This window comes from Convolutriloba macropyga, chromosome 1 (assembly GCF_964194025.1).
Source record: "Convolutriloba macropyga chromosome 1, txConMacr16.3, whole genome shotgun sequence".
In the NCBI taxonomy this organism is placed as follows: Eukaryota; Metazoa; Xenacoelomorpha; order Acoela; family Convolutidae; genus Convolutriloba; species Convolutriloba macropyga.
Window position 1 is genome coordinate 63,853,434 of NC_134468.1, and position 12,176 is coordinate 63,865,609.

General features: G+C 33.5%; 1 protein-coding gene across 2 annotated transcripts in view; it reads right to left on the reverse strand.

The window, feature by feature from the left end:
• Positions 1-8,559, reverse strand: part of LOC142341517 (protein O-mannosyl-transferase TMTC4-like) — a 114,754-nt gene extending 106,195 nt beyond the window's left edge. For both annotated transcript variants that reach the window (XM_075392518.1, XM_075392508.1), the window contains exons 1-6: positions 8,398-8,559; positions 7,763-7,937; positions 7,114-7,369; positions 3,700-3,787; positions 941-1,032; positions 269-583 (exon numbers count right to left, since the gene is read on the reverse strand). In XM_075392518.1, the coding sequence (XP_075248633.1) occupies positions 269-583; positions 941-1,032; positions 3,700-3,787; positions 7,114-7,369; positions 7,763-7,818 (807 nt within the window). In that variant the 5' untranslated portion in view covers positions 7,819-7,937; positions 8,398-8,559. The remainder of the gene's footprint in view (positions 1-268; positions 584-940; positions 1,033-3,699; positions 3,788-7,113; positions 7,370-7,762; positions 7,938-8,397) is intronic.
• Between the last annotated feature and the right edge of the window lie 3,617 nt (positions 8,560-12,176).

Consider the following 12,176-nt stretch of genomic DNA (forward strand, 5'->3'; position numbering starts at 1 on the left):
AAACATACTAAAATGAAAGTTTCGCTAAACCAAACGGATTCAGCAACAGTGGTGACTCATGCTTGACACTTTTGATTCGCTATGATTGTAAAGAGCGTGAGTTTCAATAAAAACGAAGAGAAAATGATTCGGATAGAAATTACTGCCTAGCTGTAACCCCTGTATGCTCAGAAAAATCGAGGAAAATAGAAAGTTTGATTTTTGGTGACCCCGTACTCAAAAACATACCCAACTCATAACTTGAAGAAATTTAAACAAACTGAATTACACGGAGGTGGAAATCAGGAATGAATTCGGCGGGGTTATCATGAGGCCTGAACACACTTGGTAGTCTACCGCCCATGAGTGTATAACGCATAGCAAAGAGGGATACTTGAAATGATAACAGAACAGCGCATCTCAACACAAAATTGTTGATTGGCTTGAGGTCCAAATTTTTCTTCTTCTCTGGCGGCTTTTCCTCAGTGTAAGTGAGTTTCTCTCCAGTTAAATCCTGACTTTTGGCAGGGCGTAGGTGCCCTACTGGTGTATCATGACCGCGGTGGAAGAGCAGAAACATCGTATCAAATGCAATGCAAAGAACCTGAAATCATAAAAATGTGGTGTTGTGAAAAAACCAAGTTTTAGAGGTCAGAGAATAAAATTTAAGGACTTTGACTTCTTGAAGGATTTCTTGCTAAAAAGTTGCTTTCTTTCCGCGATTAAATCATGAGAACAAAAACTTGTTAATTGAATGCGTTTTTGACTAGAACTGTGTAATCTTAAGAATATATTACATGTGGGCAGAGGCAGCCCGTTTCTTTTGACTCAAAGTTTCAAAAAAGCGGACATTGTTTCGGTACGTGTATATGTTCAAGAAATGGATCACTTCATATGATACCGCAAAACTTCCTGGTGTTTAACCTTTAGGAAAAGTATGGAATGAAAAACAGAAACTAACTGGTAAGACGTATCCCTGCTCTTTACTCATAACACAGCAAACTAGAGCTGAAGAGTAAATGATCCAGGTCACAATTCGTGATGTCATTTCATCTAAATGATTAACAAACTCCATAAGTACATTGCTCCCAATAAATTCAACAAGCGTCACTAATAATATGTAATGAAATAGATTACCAATTAAAACAGATTTCTGTAATGTAGTTGGAGTGCCGAAATCAGTTGAGTTGCCAACATTGATCAATTGGAAAACAACCTCCAAATTTATTTGCATTATTTTACAAATTATTATTCCGACCCCTCTTGAGGGGGGAGGAACTATATACTCAAATGGTTTTTTTTGTTCAGTCAATTTTCGCCGATCGATATATTCATTGTAGAGAGTTGAGACTGGTATCATTAGAAAGCTCGTCCAGCGTAGAATATGGAATTAAAATTTTTTTTAATTTCGTTTTCTACAGGGAGTTATCGAGGTTTAAATTTCTGAGAAAAGTAGAGTGAATTCACGTTGTTTAAATTCACATTTTCCGAAATTTTTGCCTAAATTTTCGTCAATTTCGCTAAAATTTGTTAAAATTTTTAAGAATGGTGTCGTTCATTTTATTTTTAAAGACAAACAAGTATTGATGATTATTTTGATTTAATTTTTTTGGCCAAAAACTCTGGCCAAATATTTCAAAATTCAGCCTTTTTCATCAAAAACAGCACGAAATAAGCTACTTTAGTCCACTTTGATTAAATTTGCCGGCACTATACCCCAAAAAACACTAATACAATCTTTGTAGACTCAGGAGGGGGCTATTCCTACTTCAACTTCCACTTAGAGTGCTCTGTAAATAGGACTTTGCCGTTTTTTGCTTACTTTACTAGTTGATTAACAAAAAGGCAGAATTTATTTTTGAGTTTTCACCTCACAAATTATCTATATCTACAAAATTCGAAAAATCAATTGTTCCTAACGGACAATAAGCATTAGCAGGGCTAGTTTTGGGCCAATCTTGGACTGTTACAATCCAAAAAGAATTCGGATTGTAATCAGCAGGTCTTTTTTTTTTGAAAAAAAGACCTTTTTTATTAATAAAGAACAGAACATATCAAATCAAAGCTCAGGAGTGATAGGTCCAATTGGCTTCCTAAGCATCTCCAAGCTAATGCATTCAGTTTTTTACTTGGAAGATTATAGTCGTTTTGACTTTTAAAAATGATTGTTTTTTAAATAAATAATTGCTTAATGAATTTTTCCTCTATTTTTTTCTTAATTTGGTCGACTTATAGCTTAATGTCAGCAAAGAAAGAATGCTTATTCATTCTACTGATTTAAAATTTAAACTCGATTGCGGTTTTAAGTCTGAAGTTATTGTTTTCTGGCTTTGATACTATTAGATTTCAGATTTTTTTTCTTTTATATATTTGCCAGTTTTTCACGTTTTCTAGTTTTGTCACATTATGACATTGTTGACAGTTCTCATATCACATTATTAGCGTTAAATATGGCATTATGGGAAGGTGTCAAAAGGGATTAGTGTCCCAACATCTATTTTTTTTAAAGAATTCGTTATGACCCTACAGGCTTCGACACCGGTTTTTCACAAAAAAGTAAATTAATATGATTTTTGTCATATTTGACGTTCTTTTTGTAGACGCAAGACTTTGGATGAATAAACGACCCTGTTTAAGTATTTCATTGTGTAATTAATGTCTTTCATGACTTTGGATGTAAATTTATTTAGAAAGAAAATCAAAAGTATTAAATACTTTTGGCCTTTTCTCTTTTTTGTCTACTTGTTACCTAGTCTCACTAATGAACGGCCACATACTACAAAACCGGCGTTTGACGAAGGCGCAATCGAATATATTTTGAGGGCCAAAATATGGCTTCACGGTTTTGACATCGTTTTCTGGCAAGTTTCAATTGAATTTTTGTTTGTTGTTTTCTTGTTCTTTTTAGCCGCTTAAAGAATTGAATAAAAACAGGTCCTAATGCCCTTCTATAGATGGTAATCGTAAACCTTTGGGAAATTTTACTTGATTTCTAATGGTTTTCATCAATTTGAAGTTAATTGTTTAAAAAAAATAAGCGAATTTTTTAACTTTTTTTTCTTTTTTGTCTAATTATTACCAAACTTTTTTTTATGGACTGGTCCCATATCTTTTCTGGTAGTTTACAAGTTAGTTTGTTTAATTTTAGGTTTATCTGACGGTATGTTGAATTTCTTATTAAATTTTGTTTTTTAAAACGGAAAAAGTTTTTGATGTAATTAATGTTTGTTGTTGTTTGATTTTGCTGATCGTCTGGACTTGCTTTCTTAGCATTGGCATATCACAGCAATCTAATGCATCAATTTTTACTCCACTGAGTTATTTACTTTGGAGGCTATCTTTTCGTTCATACACAATTTTCTTTGAAAAATATTTCCCAAAAAAATAATTTTTTGGGGGTTTACAGCAAAAATACAGATATCAAGCAATGAAAAAAAAAGGGAGAAATTATGATTTTTCAAGCGTGATGCGCAATCTTTCACAAACCTGTTGACTTTTTATATTTATTTTGCGACTTTTTGTTTTGCAATATTAAACTAAAATTAAAATTTAGGTCTCACCGGCAACGGCTTCAATGGATTTCATGTGCACGTATTTTAAAGCCAATTTTTGAAATTAGCGCCACATGGGAAGCAGAACTCAAAAATATCTGCTCAAAATAGCAGTATATCAACCAAAAACGTAACTGGAAAGTATCATATAAATGTTGACTTTACTTGCCTGTTAATAGTAAGAGCATGTAAGAAATGAGAGCTAAGAGAAGGAAGAAACAGCAAAGAAGATCAGCAATCCCTACACATGCAGACACCTGAAACACGATACAAATTATTATTACCGACCTCCGGAAAGGCTATTGACAAAACTGCTCACATAAGTTTTCTATGTAAACGGAGAAAAATGAGACTGGAATCTCGTTTTAAATTTCAAAATATCGCGCCTTTCTTCACGCCTCAGCGCAAATCAAACGTTTTGAGCAAAAATAACACTTAAATAGCACAAATTGTGAACCAACGTAGCTTTTTGATGACATAGTTCATGTGAAAAAGATTTTTGAAATCTTCCATAAGCGCTACCCATGTCTTTAAAACGTAACGTTCAAAAAATAATTGTTCCAACCAATTAGGATTATTTGTATATGTTGAGATTATTTAATGTGATCATGCAACAACACAAAAATGTCTCTATATATAAAGACGCAAAGTACTCCTAAAAACCAAACGGATGGAAGTGGTTTCCTTACATCAGCTTCCGAAATAATTAGCATAAACAGAGACGTGGATTTTTAAATGTATTTTATAATTGACAAGAAAAAAAACAGAAGTTTTGAAAAACAAAGAAAATTTCTCCAGTAAAAAGAAATTGAACGAGACGGCTCCAATAAAATTCAATGATTTAAATTATTTGGTACTATAATTTAGATTAAATTGGAAAAGATTCCGACCCTAACTTGTCCTCTATTTTCTTCTTGGTTATGTTATTGAGGCCATCTCATTAAACTTTTTCGTAAATCTGTCGCCCCAAAGTTACTTTCGAATAATTCAGTGGCATTTGTCATCATCTTTAACAATAACTAAATCTTTATATTACTTATTTGTAATATTTTAAGCATAAGTAAATCCTTTAAACGAAACAAATATTACAAATCCTCTTTAACAAATAAGGAATTTACGAAGACAGTTTCAGTTTCTTTAAATTTTCAATTATAATCAACTTCGTCAGACATTAATTTGTTACCGACTTGGTTTTTTGTTTTGCGATCAAAAAAAGTCAATTAGTACTTGTATTAGTCTAAAAGGTTAGCTTAAAAGCTCTCCTCAACCTTTCTTCAAAATTATTCAACGCTTAAGAACGAAAAAAAAAGTTTTGGAAAAAAATTCAGCGATTTTAATCGTTCAGGCTGTAATTAACCATAACTAAATCCCAAAAAAACCAAAACAGATGTACTCGAACTCCCGGAAGACAAACGACATCTTAGCCAGTAAACTGCACCTGCTGCACCGATTTATCGCTTACCATCTCCTTTATGTTAGCAACAGAATTCAGTTTTGAATGAGAGCAATTTACATCACGTAAAAACAACAATTCAAGCATGAAAAAGTTACTTGATTGCAAAGAATGTTCTAAAAAAGCTAATAACTGTCAGGCAACAATTTTGAATTGAAAGGACACACATTTTTATAAAATTAGTTCGAGAGAACAAAAAAGAGTGCAGACGGACAAATTCAAAACAGTGATTGCTCTCAGGATTGAATAGTCATGCAGAGCTGCATAATAAAAATTTTACAAAATTAGATGAAACTACCAAAGAACCAACTCAAACCTTACATTTTCATCAAGACCCATAAATTCTTTTACCACAAAACTTGCTAGTTCCAAAAAATCTCGAAATGAGAACACTGAAAATTAGAAAAACCATGTTATGACAAATTGGAATCAGAGGAAGAGACAGACCAAGAGAGAGAGAGAGAGAGAGAGAGAGAGAGAGAGAGAGAAAGAGATAGATAGAGAGGGATAGAGAGGGAGGAAGGGAGGGAGGGAGGGAGGAAGGGAGGGAGGCAGGTAGGGAGCATTCAAAAGCTAATAAATTAACATAAAAATGGTTGCACTTCCTGATATAAAACAACCGAAACGAATTTTGGTGCTGGAGTACAGAAAACCTTACATTAAGTTTTAATATTGTTAAATTTAATCTTAATTTCAAAATTAACTGCTTTTTGCTACATTTGACACAATCTAAATTAAAGACTAACATAGAAGTGGCTGGACAAATAAGAGACAAAATAAAGGTTAAACAAAGCCAGCAAATTGCCAGAAAAAAGTCGCTGTTGACCCGCTTGATGATTGAAACATTGTGATTGAAACAGAAAGAGGAAAATAAGAGATAGAAATTGACATAATTTTTCTGTGTCAATTTTTTTTCATTTGGTGTACAAATTTTGCATATTCGGTTAGATTCTAAAATTACACTTAATTCGGCTTCTAAACTGAACGCTATTATGCATAATACTAATGCCAGCTAGCGATCATTTTAACGAACTTTGATAACCTAATGCACTATAACAAAATGGCCGGGCTTTATATGCTTATCCTGTTTCTTTTGATCGTTTGATTTTGCTATTTTGACTTCAAACGTATCCACTACATTGCGTAATTTAATGCGTAAAAATCCATTCAATTGAAACAGTGAGATAGGCAAGTCAGAAGTCTAACGTGAAAATCGTGATTTATGTAAAACGAAAGATGCGATCATAAGGTAAAGCAATTTAAAAAAGGAGAGCCGTTGAGAGACTGACAATTTGAAAATATTGCAAAATTCACAATTTTCGGAACAGAACATACATGTACAATGACTGACCTTAAGTAAAGCACAGTGTTTGGCTTATAAAAAGCAAAAAACACACAGAGAGAGAGAGAGACCGAGTGAGAGTGGATTTTGTAGTTTTCTGATTTTTCTTTTTGGATTCGAAAACACTTCAGGTAAATCAATTTTAGTTTTTCTTCCTTAATAGAAACAAAAAGAGTTCCTATATCTTACCCAATTAGGTTGAACTATCTTCATATTCCCAATGGAAGGCATTTCAGTCTTAGATCAAGGTTCTCTAGTACATAAACGCACTTTGTGATTTATACAATAATTGCACGAGATCAGAAAATATTTGCAGAGCTGCCAATTTTTTTAATGTTGATGGAGCTTCCTTCAAGCCTTGAGTATGATAGCAATGCTTAGATAGATCTTCAATGTAGCTAATTCATATTTTACATAAAATCAATCTCATTATATAAAGAGCGTGAAATGGTTAAAAAAAAACTGAAAAATTGTGAATTCTCCCTCTCGTTTTCTCTTCGAAAAATCGATTCGTCAAAAATCGATTCAGGTTTTCAACAGCTTTTCAATGACACCACTCTTGTGGCTGTATTTCTTCTTTTTTGGGGGGGGGGTTGGCAAATAAATGTGGAGGGTAAGAACAATAAGAAGAAACAGCGTTTACGCTATAAGCTGTGACTCAATTAAACCACTACACCTTAAAATAATTTAAATGGGCATTGACGAAATCAAATACCCAAATGCATTTGAAGTTAAAAACTCATAGAGAAAGTGATGTGAATTTCTGAAAGTAAGTGTTAGTGGCTAACAGTTTCAGTGTGAACAGGATGAAGAGTGAAAAAAATGGCAGTGATGAAGGCGCACTTGGACACAGGGCGCATACAGGCGCCACCACTGATCAGACCGTCTAGCCTTCTAGTGGAAATTTGATTCCGTTTAGTAGTGATGGAATAGATCAGAATATCAACAAGGACAAGTGTCAAGGTGCTGTTGGCCATGTGTAATATGAGGTTGAGGAGGTGGAAGGGGAATGCATCCAATGTCCCGTAAGATTGAACAACTAATCTAAAATAATAAAAATGATATAAAATATAAAATTGAGCTAAAATAGGTTAGCACTAGTCTGAATGAACTAATGACGCAGCAAGGTAACCAACCTATTTGGAGGTCACCAATAGGTGCCAACGGACCTTGTCAAGTGATAACCGGTAACAGTACTAACTAGTTTAGAAAAGCATAAAATAATCGATACAACAAAAATTCCACTATTCACATTCACATTTCAAATTCACAGGAAGAACATGGTACTGGTAGTAAACAGTGAACTGATTAAGCAAACAGTCGTTTTTCCATCTACTCTGAACTTTGTAGAAAACGAAAATGATCCAATTCCCTTTTACTTTAGACTGAAGTTCTGCTGAAAGACTTTTCGACGAGAAAAACAATGAGTTAAAATACCTCATTGCAAGAACTGTTAAAGGACGATGTGACTTGTGACTTTTGCTGCTTCTCATAGATACTCCCCAGAAATCATCCCAGAAAAGGTCGCTCCAATGACCAACAGAGGAGGACGAGTTCAACTGCACATGTCTATTGTTCAGAATTGCCTCATGATCATCGAACACAAAACCACCTAAAACCAAACTACAATGACTATATATTTAATATTTGTTTCTATTTGGATAAAAACTAAGCAGAGTCCATTCCAGTGAAAAATCTTTGATTTCAATTTGTGAACAGGAAAATAGATGTTAATTTTGACCTAAGTAATTGTTATATTACCTAGATCCTTGAGGAGTACGCGAGTTAAAATTTGTTTATATATATGACACAACGATTTCAAATATGATCTTTTGCTGATATCCTTTAACATTGTAACGCTTACGGCATGATGAATGGTTTTAAAGTCATTCTGCTAGTTAGAATACGAAATGTCTTACCCAGTCCATTCAAACCGGATCTTTTAACATTGTAATAAATAGCCTAAGATCAGAATGGAAAAAAATCTTGAGAGCCTTTTTGTTCAAGCGTAAACAAAATGGATGATAGAGACTTAATCACTTTAAGTGCAACAATAGAGGAATGAAACAAACCTTTAAGGCTGTCCGAATACGTCAAATAGGACAGCAAGCACGCAACGATTGCAGCTGGCAAAAGTTTTAACCGCAAACACGGAAAGGCTACATCTCAGCCCACATAGCCCCGTAATTCATCCATCACAGCTCTCACAGGCCGGTCAGATGTCTATATCAGATTTCTCTGAAAAGGACGCAGAGAGTGAAAATGACGCAATTAGCAATCAAATCCACTTCTCCTTCTGCAATGTCCAAGATTGCTCATGCTGTGCAAAGCATATCAAATGCTGCGACCTTTGAGTATATTTTGGTGAGTGCTAACACGCATCATATCAATAATTTTGTAATGTGATACTGTGACAAGTGAACGAAGAGGAACCACAAATACAGGCAAATAAAAAAATCAAAGTTTTTTGAAAACTCATAGTATCGGAATCATATAACCAATAGTTAAAGCATAAAACCTCTAATAAAATTTTGGTTTAATAAAAATATGATGGAAACTAGCATTAATATGAACAAGTTACTAGTTGACAAAAACAAAGGTAAGAAGGAGGCAAAGTTCAAAGTGCAACTTCAACGATACATTTTTTCCAAACAAATATATCAAATCATAACAGAATTTAGATTTGAGAAAGACTCTACGTAGACAAATTTTAGGTTCACTAGAGGGAAGCAGTGACCAATCAATAATGACACTTCGCAAAAAATTGACAGCAGGTAAAAATGGTGGGAAAGAAAAAAATGATATTGTTTAAACGAAATACTTTCCAAAACAAAAGAGCCTTTAGATGTGGAGTGAAAAAACTAGATTGTTTCACTCGTACCTCTTTAGATAGCAAACTGGACGTTTGATGAGTGAGACGAAATCACAAGACTACAGAAAGAACAAAAATGCTTAAAAAACAAAATCTGTCCAGTTGGGCTTTAATGAAACTGATATCGGATCTATCGTAAATTGAACCTCCTAATGACAACAGACATGTCTGTAATGGTGATTATAAAAACGGATAATTTTTTCTGAAAGAAAGACGCCCCAATAAATTTGGAACCATTTGTCATTGTAGAAATTCACGACGAGACTAAAACTGGTTCGGATAAAAATCATTAAAAGTTGGAAAAAGTGGTCTAAAGAAGCATGTTTGTTGGAATTTTTCATGAAGAAATAAAACAGAGGTTGAATTTTCAGTAATTTTGCGCAAAAATTTCAGTCCATGGAGTTGGTTCAAACAATTCAGCAAGTCTTTTTTTTTATCTTAGAAAGTCTTTTGTCTTTACCAAGTCTTTAAAAAAACTTATAACCTTATCGTCAACAATTTTGTCATGTTTTCAGCAGAATTGATCGAAATTTGTGCACAATTGATTGAGCTTTCTAATGATACCACCCACAACTCTGTACGATGAATACATCGATCGGCAAAAAATGACAAAAAAAACAAATCCGTATGAGAATATATTTCCTTCTCCCACTAAGGTGGGCTCGGAACAAGCAGTGCTTCAATTTCAATTCTCTGAATTTTTTAAATAACAAACTAGTCTACGCACACTCATATGAAGTAGTTGGCTAGTTTCCACACTTTTTTTGCTATAAAACTATTCTAGTATTAAGAGTTTATTCTTACGAGATGGAGATATAACACTTTCAAAAATTTCTGAAAATTTCTCAGTGAAAATTGACAAATTCAGGTTCAGGTGTTTAGCCTTTTTGCAACGAAATCAGTGCAAAAAAAAGTTCTCAATAGTACTTCATCGAACAACTGCAAAACATTTTTTACAGCGTTATTTAGTTCAATTTTAGGATACACCAAAGAGATAGCACGCTTCTGAAAAAGGAACAACTGTAAACGATCGAAAAAGAATAGAGCAACTATTTTACAGGTGAAGTTTTCTGAATTGTACCCTATACAAAGTATTATTAATATTTATAAGAAACTGAAAACTGTTTATCGTATCATTTAACGAATGACTAAAAAATTTACTGAGTTATCAAAGACATGCCAGAGGAGAAGATCCGAAAAATCCACTACAAATAAAAATCGGGTCTTTTCCATTATAGCCCCCCAGCTTAGTGGTCAGATAACCTATAGGCCCACATCATTGTAATTATACCATAATCGGGGGCTATAATTTCATGGGTTGGCTATAATGGGAAAAACCCTAAAAATCAATTTGCTATCTTATTGCATGTCTGGCACCTGCATCCTCACCAACTTAGTTCAGCTCCAGAAATGCTCTCACAATACGGATAGAGGCTCAGATGCTAGCCTGAATTTGTGCAACATATCAAGTGCAACTTTTTGTCGCGAAATACGAATAAAACTGCGCGAAATATGGAAACAAATGAACTGAAACCTGCTTTTTCCAAGGACATATGAAATAATTCTCCATTTCCTGACACTATTAACATCATCAGTTGGCACGTTTTCAAGCCTAGTCACATCAAGTTAAAGTTGCAACATCCGGTTCAAGCAAAAAAAAACACGATAAATATAGTTTCGACATTTTGCCAGCTGTTTTTTTTACACTTTAATCTTTGAGATGATTCGTTAAGAACAATTGATCATCTTGTTTCAAATCTATTAGCAACAAACTCTTAAAAACTGTTTTTAAAAAATATGCGATGAGCAATTAGGATTCATTCTGGTAAAAAAAATGTTAAATTTTCTTAGAATTTTTGGGCGTTATTTTTAGTACCAATTAAAACCTTAATTGGAACACAGTTTAGCTCCACAACACGTTAACCAACAGCTCTCCTTGTTGCATCAAATTTTGGGACAAAACTTAAATAAATTTTCGTGCTAATATTTGAAACTAATTGATAAATTTTCGTGAAAATATTTGAAAAATCATCCTAGGAACGATAAATTACATTTTTGATTGGAATGAATTATGAATGATTGCCAATAACTTGAAACAATTGAGTGAATCGCCAACAAGGAGCCTCGGAACTGTGCGTTTGCACATAAAGTTCCAACTCCACCCAACCAAGTTTTTGACTTAATTAAGAGACAAGACAAAAAACAAAATCAATTAAAACGACAATAATTAGGACCAAAACTCATTGTCTGTATTTTTTTTTAAATTAGTCGAAAAGTCAAAACATTATAAGATAGAAAATAAACTTAAAATGCAATTAATGTGATGGTCGGACAAGACAGCAAAAAAGAACCTGAAAAAAAATGAAAGTCAAAAAATTTGAAAACCGAAATTAATGAAAACTCGTAGTATCAACGCCAAAAACCATTATTTAAATGATGAAGAAAAGCTATGAAGACAACATTATGAATTACCTCAAATGAATTAGACCCCTTTCTTTGCTGAGTCTACGATAAAAGGTGAAGGAAATAAGATTTTGGAGAAGTTGGCAAATATCAAAAACGTTTTTTTTTTCAATAACCTTTTTAAAACAGTAAGGCAAAACATCCGTGACACTTCAAACAAAAAACGGCGAATAGATTAACCTTTCACTGTTTCAGAAGCCATTTGGAGATGTTAGAATCAAAGGACTACATATTACGGACTACAGCTAGAACTCAAAATTTAACGAACAACTTTATGCAAAAACGATGTTGAAACCAAAAACGTGCTTTTCAGTTGCACGTAAACTTGACCTGTCAACATTTGAGGTTTTGATTTGAAATCATTCTGGTCTAAAGCTTACATAAAAAAGGCAAACGTATTTCAAAGTATATAAAGAGCGCCATTGCAATCCGAGTAACTTTTGAACTAAAAAATTCTAAAACTGGACCAAAACTCCTCTTAATTTTGTTGCTTCTCCATTAAAAGCAAAAATCTTC